Source organism: Argiope bruennichi, chromosome 8, assembly GCF_947563725.1.
Source record: "Argiope bruennichi chromosome 8, qqArgBrue1.1, whole genome shotgun sequence".
In the NCBI taxonomy this organism is placed as follows: domain Eukaryota; kingdom Metazoa; phylum Arthropoda; class Arachnida; order Araneae; family Araneidae; genus Argiope; species Argiope bruennichi.
This window is the reverse complement of record NC_079158.1, coordinates 30,980,386-30,998,890: the sequence shown is the minus strand read 5'-3', so window position 1 is coordinate 30,998,890 and position 18,505 is coordinate 30,980,386. Positions and strand designations below refer to the sequence as shown.

General features: G+C 30.3%; 1 protein-coding gene across 1 annotated transcript in view; it reads left to right on the top strand.

Moving 5' to 3' along the window:
- Positions 1–3,080: 3,080 nt before the first annotated feature.
- Positions 3,081–18,505, top strand: part of LOC129981272 (sodium-coupled neutral amino acid transporter 7-like) — a 60,291-nt gene continuing 44,866 nt past the window's right edge. Inside the window, exon 1 of the mRNA XM_056092043.1 lies at positions 3,081–4,077. Within this exon, the coding sequence (XP_055948018.1) occupies positions 3,891–4,077 (187 nt within the window). The 5' untranslated portion in view covers positions 3,081–3,890. The remainder of the gene's footprint in view (positions 4,078–18,505) is intronic.

Genomic DNA, 18,505 nt, shown 5'->3' with positions numbered 1-18,505 from the left:
TATGCTTGTTTCCAGACGCGCATAGGTCGTTAGAATGAAGCTTTATAGGCACCTAGGGGGGAGGGACTCAAAATTGTGTTATGGTATGTTTGTCTTTTTTATGTTTGAAAACACAATATCTGACAGTGTAGTCACGTATATGGAAGAAATTTCATACGCGATCCTTATACAATATCTGAAAATTCAGAATAAATTTGAACAACATAAATTAATGACAATTGTTCTGAAATGTAAAGAAGATTATCTTCTTTTCTTTATGACGAAGCTAAGTCTATTCCTTATATAGAATTATTGAAATAGAAAAAAGTGAGGATAATTTCTTTCTAATGTTTTAATGTAATGTAATTCGAATAATACTTGCATGCAAGGGAAAAATGAGATAATGCATAAATTTGTATAAAAAAACAAAAACAAATTCTGGGTATTTTTATTATTGAGTTCTGGTGTAATAAATTGAGTCTCTCAGATGAGTCGGCCCGTATGATAACTTCTTTATCGTAAGATGCTTGAATATATGCACTATCATCTGGTTCCGAATATTCAAACAGAAACTAATTGATGAAACAAATGAATCAAATCTACACAATTGAATCCTATTTTTAAACAATGCATGTTAAGGTATGTAACTATGTTCGGGATTAGTTTTTTAAAAATTTTCGAAAATAATTATATTTTAAATATTTGCATTAAAAAGATTGAAAAAAAAATTATAAAATTAAATATACCAGTTAAATGGTAAAAGTCTTTTTTAAAACTGGGGAAAACATTTTTGTTGTTGTTGTTAAAAACAGGTATAAAGCAAAGTCTGGGGGATTCGTTTTATTAAAGCATTAAAATGCATGTTAAAGTGAATATAAAAAAAAAACAGTTTTATTTCCCCAAAAAGTAGATTTAGAAACAAAACTGTAACGATTTTATAAAGAAACCGATCTAAACATTAAGAATATTAAATAAAAAAGATCATAATTTCGAAAAAAAATCGACTTCTTTATGTACTCATTTACCTTAATAAATTCAAAATAAGCAGAATTATAATTTTTACAAACCTTAGGTTCATTTTATTCATAGTATCTGAAGCATCTTCAATAAAAACATTTTTTCTTACAAAATTTTGACACAAGATGCATTTTATAGCGCAAGACAAATTAAAAATAACATTTAAAATGCATTAATAGCGATAAAAAGAATGCAAAAGAAATGGACAATTTATTCCAATTACAGAAAATTCTATCCAAATTAGAAGTTCCATATTAACAAAAGTTTGCTTCTTAAGCAACAGCTTTAATGACGTTATAATGTTATGCGAACTAGTTACTTATGTCAAAATTCGGGTTACTGGCCATTATAATAAACATAAACGAAATCAGTAGGTGCTTGCAATCGCATCAAAATTCCAATGTTGTGCTTAATGACTTAATGTTATGTCAGGATTGCTTTATACTGAAATTGTGTGGAATAGTTTAAATTGCTTGTTTATTCTTAAGAAATCCAAGAAATGAAAAAAAAAAATATAAAACTGACCAGAATTGCAAAGAAATTCTTTTCGTAAGTATTTATGTAAAAAATCTTGAATAATGTATTTGTAAAAAGAATAATAAAGATATAATTCAGCCTAAATTTAAAATTTTAACTTTTATTGACATATTTTTCCAATGTTTATGTTCTAAATTTGGAATGAGGTATTTTGAGATTATTTTTTTACAGTATCAATATTTATGTAATCGTAATTTGATTTGAACTAAGCCATTAAGTTTTTTCTAATTCATTAGTAGAGTTACATAAACAGCTGAGCAATTTTATAGGATTCTTAAAATAATTTATGAAATTAAAATAATTTATAAATTTATGAAGTTAAATTTCATAGAAATAGTGCTATTTACTTAATTTTCCAAGATATTATTTATTATTTTCACGATATTAGAAGCTTTTTTTATTTCTTCTAATATTTTGTTCTTTGTTATAATTTATACGTTTTTCATTTGGCAGATTGATACAAATAAAATCATACAAGTAAGAAAAATTCTGAATTCATCTTCGTAATTTTACATCGCAATTATATTTTGACTTCTAAAAAATATCATCTTTGATGTTGATTCATGAACAATTTGCATAATAAATTCAATAATAATAATAATAAGGAACTACGAGTCAGGTTAAAAACATGTACACAAACACCAGTTGCAAAATTTTAAACGAAAACAATTTGCGCTACATTGTGACAATTCTAAAGTTAACTTCGTGCTTTTTCCTCGTATTAGCAATTGCGTCGCTATTTTATCTTTCGGAAAATCAACACATGTGTCGAAACATTTCATGCCAGCTATCTGTTGATTTCGAACGCCTTCGCGACAACTGAATTTTAAATAACACCAATAAGCAAGGCGCAATCATTTTTGATCATCAGCTAATATCTCGAAAATTTATTGACTTTCAACGTTTAACCAAAATAATTCATGTATACTTCTAGAAAACCTCTTGAACAGCAGTCTCAAGGAATTGGCTTGCATTGTTTTCGTCGTATAAGCACCGTTTGGATTAATTACAGCGTAGCAACTATTGAATTCTGACTTCATAATAACAACGTATTCGCTATCTAGAAATTTTATTCAAAATTGAATTCACTAAAGATAGTGAAAATCTGTCATTTGTTGTCTCTCGTGATACGGGTTAGAAATTTGTTAAGTAACCATTGTCACTTTTAACAACTTCAGCTGGCATCCTGAATACTATTAAAACTCAAAAAAGTAATCTAATAACAGGGAAATGATTTCAAAGTATACTATTCACAGAACAGTTATTAATGAATTGCCAAATAAAACAAAAATTGAATATTTCTGAATTATTCTAGGATATTTTTCAGTGCATATTTTATTAAGAGAATTGCAAAATAAAACTTATTGATATTTTTCTATACGAAAAAGTTACAGCAAGAAATTTTATTGCCAATTTCCAATAGATATATAGAGATCAAACTGGAAAAAAATTCCTTCTAATTGAATAAAAAAATTCCAAGTAAAAATCTTTTTTTTTTTTTTTTTTTTTTTACTTTTCAATTTTAATTATTTCATCCAATATGAAAAATCTGACAAACTGGGTTTCACAGACAATTTATGAAAGATGCGTTTTGTCCCGAGTGAAGTATTTTTCACTGTCTACAATTTCAAAATCGACCAAAAATTGCGCTAAGCATCTACTTATACGAAAACGAGGTTGGATAACACGTGATAGTATGGGCCCTCCTCCCCCCGCCAAGTTTGAAGGTTAACGTAAACAAGGCCGATGAAGCACGTGGTCCGGTGACTTCGTTTCTGCCCGAACGGGGCCGTTCTGACGTCACTTTCAGTAAAAAAGGCAGATGCAGACTGTTTCTTCCAGGAGTCAGCTGTGAGAGTGTTTTGGAGGCGGAAAAAATAGGACGATCTCGAGGCGATCGAATAAGCTGTGTTCTAATGACTTCGTAGCTTAAAAACGTGAATCCACACATTAAAAAAAAAGCTTTGCTTTTTGGAACTTTTAACAAAGTACGTTGGCATATCAAATAAAAATTGAAGAGCTGTGTTTACTCGAAGAGAGATGTAGTATCTGAGAACTTTGTGGAATTAGAAAAAAAAAACAAAACAAAATACTCATATATTAATTTTTTAGAACAGCTGCACATTTCAACTGAACATTCATAAAATAAATTTTACTGCTTTTGTTCAAATTTCGAAGGTGAAGCTGTTAAGAACGAAATTGATTATTAAATCGTCAAAAAACTGATATGTTTTTTTTTTAAGAAGTTACAAAAGTGAAAAAATAACAAAACAATTGGATATTTTTGTTGAAGTTTAGTATAATGAGATTCTTGCTAATTGGTGTGAATTGAGTTGTGAAAAAGTAATAGATCGAAGATGTCTAGTTCAGATCTGAACACTAGTCTTTTGTGGCAGACCCTCTCTAAGGACGTTTACACTCATAACAGAATAGAAAAGGGATTCCCCCCAGATGTCATCTCGGAAGTCCATGAGAGCATGATGGAATCGCAACCCCTTCTGATGTCTGCCAGCCAACAGACGAAAAAGGTGAAACAGAAAGAAGGTATGAAGTGCTTATTTTATTTTCGCTTCCTGTTTTTTTAAATTTTTTATATTATTTTTAGTGCAATATCCATTAGCTTAATTTTATAATTTCCGACAAATTCACTATCTATTCTTTATTGAATAAAATTATTTTGCACTAATAATAATAAAAATAATAAATATTTATCATGAAATTAAGTTTCCAAAATTAAGTTACATTAATATTATTCTTTTAGAATATTAGACGATGTTAATTTAACAGTGAAATAAAGTATAAAATTTTTAATAAATGATATAAAAATGTCTTAATAATTTGTTTAATGTAATAAAATCTATAATGGAAGTATATTCAAATAAGCATGAAAAATCTTGGAACATACTATAAATGATGCTAGCAAACAAGCATTTTTAACTACCAGACAACTCATAATCGGAACCATTGGCAGTTTAATGCATTTTGTGGCCCTAGGCAATTGCATATTAGTAGGCGTTTTTAATAAATAGTCTGTTTAGTTTCACATTTCAACACTTTATCAATAGGTTAATCAATTTTTTTTTTTTTTTATTTTAGTAACTTTGAATATTTTTTTTATTCTAAAATTAGTTATTTAAGAATAAATCAATAAAATTCTTTAAATATTAGCTTCAATTATTAATGATTTCCTTACTACCAAATATAAGCATTTATTATAAAAGATTATAAACAAATTCCAAATAAATATGATATTAAAAATTATTACATTACTAGAATAACAAGTGAAATATAACCATAACCAATTAATGAATCATTAATATTCCAATATATTTTAAAAAGTAAAAATTTATACTTTATTTATTAAAAGTAAATAACTCAATGTAAATACTCATCATAGTCCTAATATTTTGTAAATAAAAAATATGTATATTTTACAAATGCATTCATGTGATTACAAAATTAAGAAACATTCATTAATTGCCCTGCCTCTGCCACTTTCCACTTCAGAGCAGCGGTTGTTGGCTGCTGCTAAATAGTGTGAAAATCCACCATTAAACAGAATAATCCCTATTTAAAAACATTTTGAGACAGACCAATTAAAAAAGGTTCGCCATTTATCCTGATTTTGTTTTAAATGCGTCAAATTGTCTCTATTTATACTTTAACTCTAATAAACCCCATCAGATCCTTTATATAAATTTCTAATATGAAATTTTTTAATTAATTGAAATAAGATTCTTATGGAGTATATCGTTTCCATTTTTTACGACACATAAAATAACCTATTTTATTAAATGATATCAAAGATTTATTGTAATATCGTTGAAAAATTGTTAAAGTAATAGACATTGTTATTAATATGAATAATAAAATGATCCGATTAACCAGGACATTCCCCATCCTCCCAAATCATTTTTTTAAGAGGACCTGGATTATTCAAGGAAAAGATGGGATGCAAAAGAACTAATAATTTTAGTGCATTCCAAATTGAAAAACCACTTCTCCAATTGTTAGATAAGTATTAAAAGGCAGTTGAATCATCTTATGACTGCTAAATAATTCAATCAAAAGTTATTATTTCATTTTAATACTTTTAATTTATTTTAATGTGTGTTACAAGCATAGTTATAAAAACGCATTCAAATCTGTTTTTGTGCGTTGCATGAACATTCCATAAATTAGGCGCCAAAAAATATTTTTCAAAACTTTAAAAATATATCATATAAAATATTTTCACAAATGTGCGATTAACTTTTTTTGCGATACCTTAAAAAAAATATGTAATGAAGAGGAGTCACATCACTGTGGCCACTCAAACAAGGCCGCGCATGAAAAAGTTTTGGTGTAATTTCTACTTTTGAATTTCGATGTATAAATAAAAATAAAATTAAGATAATTAAATGAAAAGTAATAAGTAATAAATTTTGACATTTCTAGATTGTAGGTGTAATTTCGTGTTGTTTCTGTATCTGCGGATAATACCGTTGAGCCATCTGTATGAAAAAAAGATCTTGTTAAAACAGTGAATGTAGAGTGTAGAGTAGCCGGAAAGAGATGTGTGTACCATCGGCTCTCGTCAAATTAATTATTGTGATTAAAAGTTAATTACAGCCCATTAAATGAGCCATTATTTAATGAATTTGAGTTCATTTATGAGCGTTGTCGGCAGTTTCTTAATTCATATATTATGATTATTTATAAGAATTGCATTATTAAATGTCCCTTGAATCCTTTAATGATTGTATGATTCTGCGTACCATACAAATCATAAAAGTGTCAGATAGTAATAAACTTTAATGCTTGAAATTATTATAATTAAAATATCAATCTCCATCGTTTGGCTTTCAAAATATTCTTTTCAATTGCTATAATGTTAAACCCACTAATTGCTCTCGTCGAAGAGCAACAGATAGTCGATTGGAAATTTATGACCATACGCCCATTTTTGCAAGTGAATGTCCCAGCGCCTCTTTAATAGATAGCCTAGAAGTGGGATTTTGAAATATTTTTAATATTCTGGCGGATAATAAAAGTCTTGTTCGAAGAGATAATTTTTCATAGATAACGGAGGGAAACGAATGGAGTTACTAGCACTATTATGAACATACTCATCACGTTTGCTATAAGAAACGCGATGGGCCATTACTCATCTTCTAGATTAGGCACTGTCAGCTACCTTTGAGTAAAGAATACCTTTAAAGTATGCGAAGAAGGCAATATCGATTGTTACTGAATTTGATAAGGCTATGAGTAGTTGGATTTTATTTTGATGAATATTTTAGAAATACTTGACATAGCATTATTCATCATTGTTGGCAGTGATAGTCAGTGCTATCTCGAGAAAATGGTAATCAAGTCACATGCTGGTCTCGATGTAGAGATAAGACAACTGTATTCAATGCGTGACTGTGGCGTAGCATCTTGCATTCTGCAGCAGAAAATCGAGTTTTTGTTGACATCAAAGATGCAAAGAGAACGATAACGAATCGATTTTGAAGTCAATAACTTCAAATCACCTCCATGTATGACTTCATTCTTGTCCGGCTAAAATTCATAGGAATGCAAAGTGCAGACCTACTGAATTCTATAATGAGAGCAATTTACGTTTTGGTAACAGAAAGGGTAGGTGAATGCTTGGAACTATGCTGTCTGCGGCTGACCCAGCAGCAACAGCAGCATTCGCATCGTTATCCCATGTATCCTGCTAGTTAATTTCTGAATTGGTTGTGCTGCTATTGTTTTTATCACTATTCAATGTATTGTTTTCTAACAGAATTATGCTCTTTTCTAAACCACTGCTGCTACTCAATTTGGTCTACCGACTTTTTCGACATATTGTTTGCTTATTATATCTTTGACATTGAAAAAGTATGCATAATATTGGACGGTAAATTCAAAGGCAAGTGTAACAAGCATGACACTTCATATCACAAAATGGCATATAGCATCTGTACAACAAAATACATTAGTATGCATTCATTGAAAATCATGGCGTCTACATTGGCTATAAATGTATACCATTTAACATTTGAATTGGCTTTTCACGTGTATGTTTTAACTTGTGAATCTTGAAACTTTAAACTTAAATCAATAAATAATTAACAAATATTTTGCCTAAATTTCTTTCCTCTGAAATAATTTCTTCATGGTGCAGGTGTTTCATTCTTTTCAAGTTTTTTTAACCAAAAAATAGTTATATGTTAATGTTTAAATTAGACAAAGTAATACTATAAACATAAATATTTGAAAAAATACTATAAAAAGTGACCCATTAAGTCGTTATTACTCTGTTTAACTAATAATAATTAAACAAATATTTTGCCTAAATTTCCTTCTTCTGAATTAATTTCTTCTTTGGTGTTTCATTTTTCACAAAATTTTTTTCCCATCAAAAAATAGTTATATGTTAATGTGTAAATTAGACAAAGTAATGCTATAAAAAGTAACCTATTAAGACTTTATTACACTGCATGCATAAACTTTCCTTTATGTTGAAATTAATTTGGTAGATGAGATTTGGACATTATACTTCTATGTAAAAAAAGATGTGATATTGTCTGCAAACAATTTTACTGCTGTTCATACAGGATATGAAGAGTTATTAACTGATGTAATTTGTCCTATAAATGGGTATTAATAATATATTAAAACATTAAAAATGAAACATCTGGTAAATTATTAGTAACATCATCAGCTATCATTGACCTACATCAATATTATATTTTTATTACCGTAATTTATTCAGAAATAAAATGTAAACATTTTCTTTCAAAACGCTTCTTTATAGAAGCTCAAACATGCGTATAAACACCTGAAATATAATAAAATGCATAAAAAAAAGAGATTATGAGTTACTACTTTCGTAAATGAAAATATATTTGTTATGACTCGAAACTCTACTTTCGTTTTAGAATCAGTTTATTTTTGAAGAACACAAGATAGAGAATTTAATGATGATGATGTCGTGCCCGCGTTACAACGAAAAGGGGGGTGCAGTAGCTTCTGAGGGTAAAGACCCCTGAGCACCCAAGAGTAGAAGTTTACTTCTAGCTCACATGAAGATGGCACTCACATATTCGCTTGCACAACCCCTTTCTATCGGGGGGCTCTTACACACATCACAAATAGAACACAAAGAGAGGAGCAACCACACCCGAACCAGGACTCGAACCGGGACGCCCCAGATCACGAGGAAGACGCGCTACCCCAAGGCCAGGACGCAGCCGACTAAGAATTTCAAGAGGCTATCTGCATATTGATGATAGAAATTTATCAGAATATTTCCAGAGGAAATAGACTGGAATTGATCAAATAATCTGTACATGAAAGAGATGAATATTTAACGTACAATTTTTTCTTAAATTAAACAGGACATTATTTTACTTAAATCAAAACTGGATTGCCAGATTCCAAGTTGGAATAAGATGCAACGCAAACTCTAAAATGAAACCAAATAGGAATATAAAAATTATTAAGAGTGGCAAAAATATTAATAATTTGAAGGCGCCAACAGATTCATGATGAAATAACAGAATCTTGACATAAATATGAATCACGGGAAAAAAAGAGATATAAATATATAAAAAAAATATTACAAAGTATCCTAGAAATGACCTTAATGAATGCCGTTAGGACTAATGGACACGATTAAATCTGTTTCCTTTCCTGATGATATCAGGTCTTTTTTTTTCTTTGAAAAATAATTTTTATATGCATTATTGACTCGAAGATCTTGTGTTTGGTAGAAATAATCTACTTTAGTATGCTATTCACATCGCCAAGGATGCCAAGTTGGCATTATAGCCGGCGTATAACAAGCAGGCAAAAATTTAGTGAACAAATCAACAATAGAATTGCTGGAAAAGCTATTCAGCCTGCTTGTTTCTGGCTTACCATAATGACGACAAAAGTGAAATTTTATATTAGACTGTAACCCTTGTGCGCTGTACTATAGTTTTCGCAATATGTCGATGATTGGATAGATACACATAATTCAAATCGATGTTTTGAAGATCCACTCGATCAGAGAATTCATATTATGATAAACATTTAAAGGTGGATGGTGCAAAGAATGTAGCAGTAACTATTATAAATGATGTGTAAAGGCCCATCTTAATTCATGGTGGCATATAAAAACTCAAATGTTTTAATGACTATCTTATCGTAACTAATCATTTCAAAATACTACAGTATTATGTTTAACTTCAGTTAATGGTTTAACTGAATATATCTATATATCTGTTTATAATGATAATCATTTCAGAGATTAGTAATTGATAATTTGGATAAGGATAATCTGTCATAATATGAGGTAGAATAAAGGATTGGTTTAAAGGATTTCTAACTTTCTGATAAGTAATCCTTATGTCTCTGATGAACCCTCAAATACTGTGCAAGTTAATGTTATTTATAATTTGTTGACTAATGTGTTTTATACTGCGATGACATAAGAGACGTATATAAAGAAATTGACTTGTTACTAAAATGTGTCTTTGGTTGCTTATACATAAAAGCTAAGTTTGAACATAATTGCATGCTTTATATGAAACGAAGCTAAAAAAGGGAAAAGGCATGGAGGCAGAGAGTAGAAGTTATTTTTCTGCTCAATTTTGAAAGGTCTTATACAAGGGAAAAAAAGCTTTGCAATCATGATTACAATTTTTGAAAAGAATGCCCCACACAAAGAAATGCTTATTGTGGTCACTAAAACTTAGCCCATAACAAAAAAACAGCTTATATGGTGAAATGTATCGTATTCAATAAAAAAAGAAATTTTATTGCATTTATATATTAAAAATCTTATATTGAGTGCACAGGGTCGATATTCAAATATTATAAAAGATTTATTGAGTCACTGTTTTAAATTTTTGGTTTAATTTTTAAATGTAGGTATGACTTTGATTCGAATGAACTAATTATTTTTTTATCATGAGTATTCTTGACGGATAAATGCAATTCTAAGAATCCATTCTATGCCATCAAACACTTAATTAGTATGATAAAGAGGGGAAGACATAATAGTTAGCTGATAGAATTTTTTTCAACGACTTATTTAATAATTCTACGTTTCAACCCTCTACAACCCTTATGTAACGATGTTAAATTGAATAAGTGAACTTAAAGTGAATAAGTAAATAGTTCCAGATATTAATTGGATAAAGACGAACAACACTGAATATCTACTGAATATCTTTGATCTGGATATCTACTGGAAAATAATGCTGTGACCCATTTTCACCAAGATTTTTTTTTTATATAGAAAGAATAGATTTTATTATAAAAAAATGGAAAAAAAATCATAATTGGTGCAATCTCGTGTACATAATTTTAGCATGGCATTGAAAACTGTTTCTATCTTTATCAAATATCAAGATTAGCACCTTAGACTGCCATTTTTTAAAATTAGATACGATGAAGCATATGCATAAAATTACCATAAAATTTCCACTTTTTATTATATTTTCTTCATAAAAATTCCTTTCACATCATGTCAAAGTAGAGTCTTGAACTAACGTATCAAATATCATAAAATTCATCGTCCAGAAATTTGCAATTTTTAAGGAAGTGTTATATTTGTATATTATCTTCCAGAGATTATACTTCCATATAAGACATTTTTTTAACTTCCGAATTCAAGAAATGATCTTTGAAATCTGATTTACTGGCACCTTAGCTAAAGTTTACGCCTACGGTTACGGTTACGCATTAATAACTGTAAATGCATAGAGTTTTTTTTTTTTTTTTCTTCCTTGAAGTTTTAAGCGCGATATTTTACACTTACGTAACTTGCAAATAGACTTTAATTGTAATGCACTTCAAGCGTTTTCTCATTGTCTTGTATTTTATTCTTTTTTGTTGGATTTTGAAATTCACTTCATGAAAATAATTGTCATAATTAAAAATTCATTACAACTTTACAATGCTTTAATGATTTTTTAATGAAAATATTTTCTAGAACCTTAAAACTCATTCATTGTTTTAAAATGCCATTTACTTGTTTGTCTTCATCATTGTTTTAATAACGCAGATTTTATCTGAAAATGTTATCCACAAGAATTAATTTTTAAAAAAATGTACGTAGAGATAGTAAATGGAAGAATTTATAATTTATTGACACAATTCAAACGCCTTATAGCCTTCAGTATGTTACGGTCAATGTCAATAATCGGTTATCATTAATACTAACTGGTCATTATTAATAACCAAATAAACCTGTTAAAGTGAATAATTTATGAGCATTTAATACATTATCAGGTTATTATTAATAATAATAAAGGAAATTTGGTCAATGTCGAAATTAGAGGAAACACTGATTCCCCCCCCCATCCCCCCAAAATTATTATCTACTATATCCGCCATTAAATCCATCCGTTTTTTTTTTTTTTTTTAATGTTTCAAAATCTTTTTTTTTCTTTTCAACAGATAGATATTGAGATTGTTCAAGGACTTACCCACCCCCTCTCCCCCCCCCACAAAAAAAGACTAGACTAATTAATTATAAAATAAAGAAAAAAAAATTAGAACAAAATATCATAGAACCCCCCCCCCCAAAAAAAAAAAATTATCTACGATATCCGCCATTAAATCCATCCGTTTTTTTTTAATGTTTCAAAATCTTTTTTCCCCTTTCAACAGATAGATATTGAGATTGTTCAAGGACTTACCCACCCCCTCTCCCCCCCAAAAAAAGACTAGACTAATTAATTATAAAATAAAGAAAAAGAAATTAGAACAAAATATCATAGAAAAACTTCCTAGCAAGTTTATAAAACATATACAAAGAGGCACACCCATGTCCCAATTCTATATAAACCGTTTAATTACATTGACCAAATTTCATTGGGAATTATTAATAATAACCGGTTAAAATGAATATTTTGCGATATTTCTCACTTTGACCAAACGAAGCGGTAATTATTAATAATAACCGGTTAGTATTAATAATAACCGATTATTTACATTGACCATGACATATATACACCTTCGATATAACAATTATTAATTTGTTATTTAATAGTATAAAAAATTAGTAATTTTTACACTTAAACATGTTTAAACTTAACATGTATAACTTAAAATATGTTTCTGCAACAGAAACTGTGTTTGTGACTTTTAAATTTGATTAAAATCATATATAGGATAATTATTGATAAAAGAAAATTGAATAACATTCTTCTATTATAATTTTACATACATAAAAACGAACGCAGCCCTACATGTCACTTATTTCAATACTTAAAATATCATGTTTTATTGTTCAAACTTTTATGTAAATTTATTAACGGGAGCAAGCAATGAAAGTAAAATAATTGAAAACATTTATTCTGAAGTTTTAGTTAAAATTAATCAGAGTTTTTTTTCGGTAAAACTTATCTATATTAAATCAGAATTTTATTATTTATTAAATAATAAAATTATTCAAAATTAATTAGTTTAGTTATTTTTACGTCCCATTTTAAAGCAACACTAGGACTATTTTGGTACGGGCCTCGTAATTTTAAACCGCGGTCAGATGATGAGGGCGCATTTGAGCTGGCACCTTCCTCTCCAAATTTTCACACCACACTAGCGGGAAGACATATGGCCGCGACGGATTTAACGTGTACTAGACCCGCTTACAAGACGATTCTTCGGTGGAATCGGGTCTCGAACCCGAGATCTTACAACCAGCTACAGCGGCTTTCAAAATTAATTAAAAAAGATAAAATATAAGTTATGGTGAAAAATATTACTGCATAATTACTTGCAATACACAAGCTATAATTTGATTTGTATATGCAGTTTTGAAGATTGATCAGCATTTTGACAAAATTAATACAAAATTTAATATAAATCTATAATTTTCGTGAAAACATCACATACAGTATTCGAATTCGACTAACTTGTTGCATATTTGATCCATTGCTCCAAAACAAACAGAAAGATTTTGCTGCACTGTATAATTTTTGAATGTTGTTATCCAAAATTTAGTACAAATCGTTTATTTTTCATTAAAAAAAACTATGCAATAAATTCCATTCATCTATCTAATTTGCTTCTTAGTTGCGTTCACATTCCCAGGGACAGACAGACATTTCTGTTCACAGATTTTATCTAAAATTCAAATCAAATCAGCAAATTTCGGATAAAGACCACACGCCAAATTTCAACAGTGACTGTTTTTGTTTCTCATTTAACGTATGCACATAACGAAGACAAACAAACAGACTGACATACAAACAGTAGTAATCTCCTGAATATCTGCGGAGTTGCACGTTACGGCAATTATATTTAATGGCGAAAAGAAAAACACAAATCTGCATAAAGATCTTTTAAGCAACTTTTATTCGCATTTGAGAGACTAAATGTACATTTGACTTTAGAAAAAGTAAATTTACTTACAGATTTATTGGTTAACTTATTTCCAAAAAAGTCTTGTTTTATATTAAAATTCCTGTTTTTTTTATCAACATTTTATGATTAATTAGCAGGGAATGCTAGAGTTACCGTGATTCCAGATGTACATTTTTTCTTATCTAAGAAAGATCTAAGATCTAAATTGCCGAATTTTAACAAAATCGCGAGATTTATGTTTTCGATTCTTATCGTTTTTACTTCAGTATCGTGAAAGTAATGAAAGGAAAATTTTTGAATTTTGATTAAGTAAAGGCCACTTTTAATTATCTATTCATGCATACGAGAACAAAAGTATACGGATTCTTTATCGATTATTATAATAATGATTCAAAGTTCATACCAGGTGTCCATAAAATATCTTTAAAAATTATAATGGTCTAAAATTGTAAACTTTTAATAGTTTAGTTTAGTTATATTAACGTCCAGTTTTAAAGCGACACTAGGGCTATTTTGGAACGAACCTCGTAGTTTTGAACAGCGGTCAGACGACGAAGACGACACCCGAGCTGACATCCCCCTCTCTGCACCACACTAGCGAGAGGACGTTTGGCCCGGACGGACTTAATGAGCACCAGACCCGCTTACACGACGGTTCTTCAGTGGAATCAGGTCATGAACCTGAAACCTCCAGTTCCGAAGCTGAGACTTACCACCAGGGTCTTAAACTTTTAATTGAGAACACAAAATAGAATAACAAATGGTTTTGATCATGTGACAGAGCAATGTGCAAAGTTTTCTTCACTACAATTACAACATTCATATATGACAATATACGACTACGACATTCATTATGACTCATATACGGCAATTTGTGAACCCCCTAATGGGAAGAACAACTTCCAGTTCGTATTCAGTTTCTTATCATACATGCGCAAACACGGCAACGGCATCGAGACATTGAGACATCAACAACATTGAGTGTCTTGTTGGTCATGAACTTCTGACTCTTATAACACGCCCTAATAGTTTGGTCGTAGTTCCCTCCCATATTTTGTCCGAACATTTCGTTGCATTTGGGTATCGGACTTTATTTGCCTTTGTGAACCAAGCGACTTTGCCTTTTTTTTTCACCAAATTATATTGCTATTCCTCTATTTCCTTTGGCATCCACATTTTTCATCAAATCTGAGCTGTTCTGTAATAAATGTTCATATATAATAAATAAAAATTATTATTTATTATTGTTTTGAAGTTTTTTAAGACTAAATTTGTAAAAATAATTTACGGACACTCTGTATCTCAATACTAGTTGCCTTTGGCGACCAGGTGGTTCATCGAAATTTCGGTTGTGTTTGCTTGCAATTAAATCTCTTGTCCGAAACTTAATACTAATAATTACAGCAAGAAAATAATCTTAAACATCAAATTGTGACAGAAATTATAGCTGTGATATTTTACTAGATTGTTTTGTTTAGCATGTAAACAGGGTGGACAAAACGTTCCGTAAAAACTTTAAAAATTCATAAAATCTGAAAAAATAACCAAAATAAAAAACGGCTTGTATTTGATTGGCCATTAATTTTTTTTAAGATAAGAAATTAAAAAAAAAACTGAAGACAGATGGCGCTGGTATGAACGACTTAGTTGTAAATACGCAAATGAGACAGGCGATTATAAATATTTACGTTCTTGATTCAGAACTAGTTCTCCGTTGCAAGCCATGTAAGTGAACAAGAATGCTGAGTGAAAAAAAAAATTTTTTTTATTGGTGAAGCTGTTTTACATGAACCAGGAATCAGCGACTGTTGCACTGCTTAAATTCCTTCAGAAAAATGTGAAGACTAGAAAAGGGCTTTTAATAGTAGCAGGTCGCATAAAGCTTGTTCAGCGATTTAAGGAAACTGGACTACTGAAGGATCATGCAAGGTCCTGACGACCAAGTCTAAGGCAAGTAAGTTCGGCTCGCATTGCAGCTGAAATGGAAAAATTAGCTTCAAAATCCGCTTCAGCGACTAGAACTGCACGGTTAGCTGGCCGAAGCCAAGTTTCCATGGCCTCCTCAGTCTCCAGATCTGACACCAGCAGATTTTTGGGTTATGGGGAAATTTAAAATCCTGGGTGCATCGATCCCGTCCAACCTATCTGTCGGAATTGAAAGATGCAATCCGCCGAGAGTTGTCATGTATACAGCCGGACATGATCTACTCTGCCGTTGCTGGATTTGTAACACGCCCTTGCAATGTGTTATCACCTGTGATGGTGGATATATGGAATACATATTGCTATATAGATGGTTTAGTAACATTAAATTTGTTATTTGCATGTCTTTTCTTTCTCTTATGTGCGAAATGCCACGTATCAGTTGTTTTTTGAATTATTATTTTTTCTTCTTCTTATCTTTAAAAAAAATCCCAAGACTTTTCAACGCTAAACCTTCAAACCATTTTTTATTTTGCTTATTTGTCCGGATTTCATAAATTTTTAAAGTGCTTACGTACTTTTTGCCCACTTTGTATTAGCTTACAACAATGAATATTTAATAGTGGGGTTTTCTTTCTTCCAATGAAGCAATGAAGAATTGAATTTCTGAGCTAAAATATAATCTATTTTTCAAACGTAGGCAAAAGAACTTGCCGAAATTCAGGAAAACGCTAAACGATTATTCATTTGATATCAATAAATAAAAAAATGCATTTTAATATGGTGCACAAATCGCTTTTCTATTGTAATATTTTCAGGATTCTGCAGAAAAATACTAAAATGTCGCTTCATTTTTTAAATTAAATTTTCTAAGAAAAAAAAAGCTCCGAGACACACATTTTCATTCTCCAAATAATATCTCTACCAAATTTGGTACCTTTAGGTCTAATGATCTTTAATGTTGAACGCCAATACACACACACACACACACACACACACACACACACACACACACACACACACACACACACACACACACACACACACACACACACACACACACACACACACACACACACACACACACACACCTTTATTATTTGTAGAGATTAACATTGTGTAAAGATAAATATAATGCGTTTTACCGATATACTTTTTTTATAGAAAAATTTTTTTATACAAAAGCTATGGTTTATCTTCTTGCTTCCTTCGCAATACGTGCCTAAAATCCAAAATATGACTCAAAAATTAAAAATTCATATAACGATTTCTTCTACTTTCAGCTGTCCCATGAGTTTTTTCTTTCTTCTTAGAAATTAATCCACAAAATTTCTGCACGAACGGAAACTGTCCAATTATTATGCACATCTTGAAATCAGTCGCATTCAGTGTTTCCGGGTCAGGAGCCTGAAGGCCTTTTTTCGAAAGTGTTGCTTTTCCATTTGCCTTCGTCAGTTGACCTTTTGGATCCGAAAGAAACACAATGGAAAGCTGACAAAACTATTAAGTGTTATTCGGCATTTCATTTTGATGTTCGTTGTTTCGTGACTTTAGTTCAAGTGGCCGGATTTTCTGAACTTAGAGCCTGGTGTTCAAAAATTTATAGCTGCAAACTAGACCGCGTGTTCAAGAGATGAGAAATATTAGGAAAAAAAAATTAATTAAATATGAAAATATAAAAATGATAAAAGGAGTGATCATTTTTTTTTTTTACTTTCTCGTATACGTAGTATAGAGAAAGTATTGTAAGCGTCAAAAAATTCGAGTTCGAAAAACACATTTTTGGAAAATGTTTGTCCGTCGTTGACAAAGATAACTCGGAAACGTTTTCCGCTAGACGGATGAAATTTGGTATACGGTCTTCATACCAAAATTATCGATTTCTATCAAATTTTGAGCAAAATCCGCTCAGAAAAAGTTATCTTTAACATGATAACTATAAAACGAAGGCAACTAGATACATAAAATTCGTTACGCGGAATTAATATCTATAGTCTAGACATCTTACAAATTTTAAGCCAAATTGAAGAACAGATTGCCAGTCTGTCTGTCTGTAATTTCAGAAACATATAAACGTGATAACTCAAAGACACAATGACTTAAATATATCAAATTTGATATGGGATTTTATAATTACAATTGTAGTTCTGTGTTAAATTTTTTTACAATCGGTTTGGAAAAATGCATCTAATCTAACGGATAAAATCTGTTAGGAAAAATCAGTTGGGTCGTCTAATCGTTTGGGGAAAATACGTCTATTAATCATATGCCAAGGATGAAGCGCCAAATAACTCGCCAAGGATTATACGATAGTTCCAGTAAGAATTCACGCTAAAGGTTAATATTTCGTAACTATTGTGCGCCAATACCATCAAAGGCGTTCTCTGAAAAAACACTTTTATTAGAAAGTATGCGAGAAATTTTTGGGCAAAAACACCCGTTGATCGTAAAATTTACAGCAGAATAAACAAAGCAGCTTAAATATTTTGCTATTGCTTGTATTATAATCCATTAAGGCTGATTCATCCACTTTGGTCTTACTAGGGACAGGGTTAAAAACATAGAATAAAAAAATCTTCACAAGCTATCACTTCTATTTATTATTATATCATAGCTATTGTTTTATTCCATTATTATTAATAACTAGCCGCCTTTGGTGACAAGTCAATTCGTTGGATTGATGATCGCTAAAAATTTCAGCTAAATATTTTCAGTA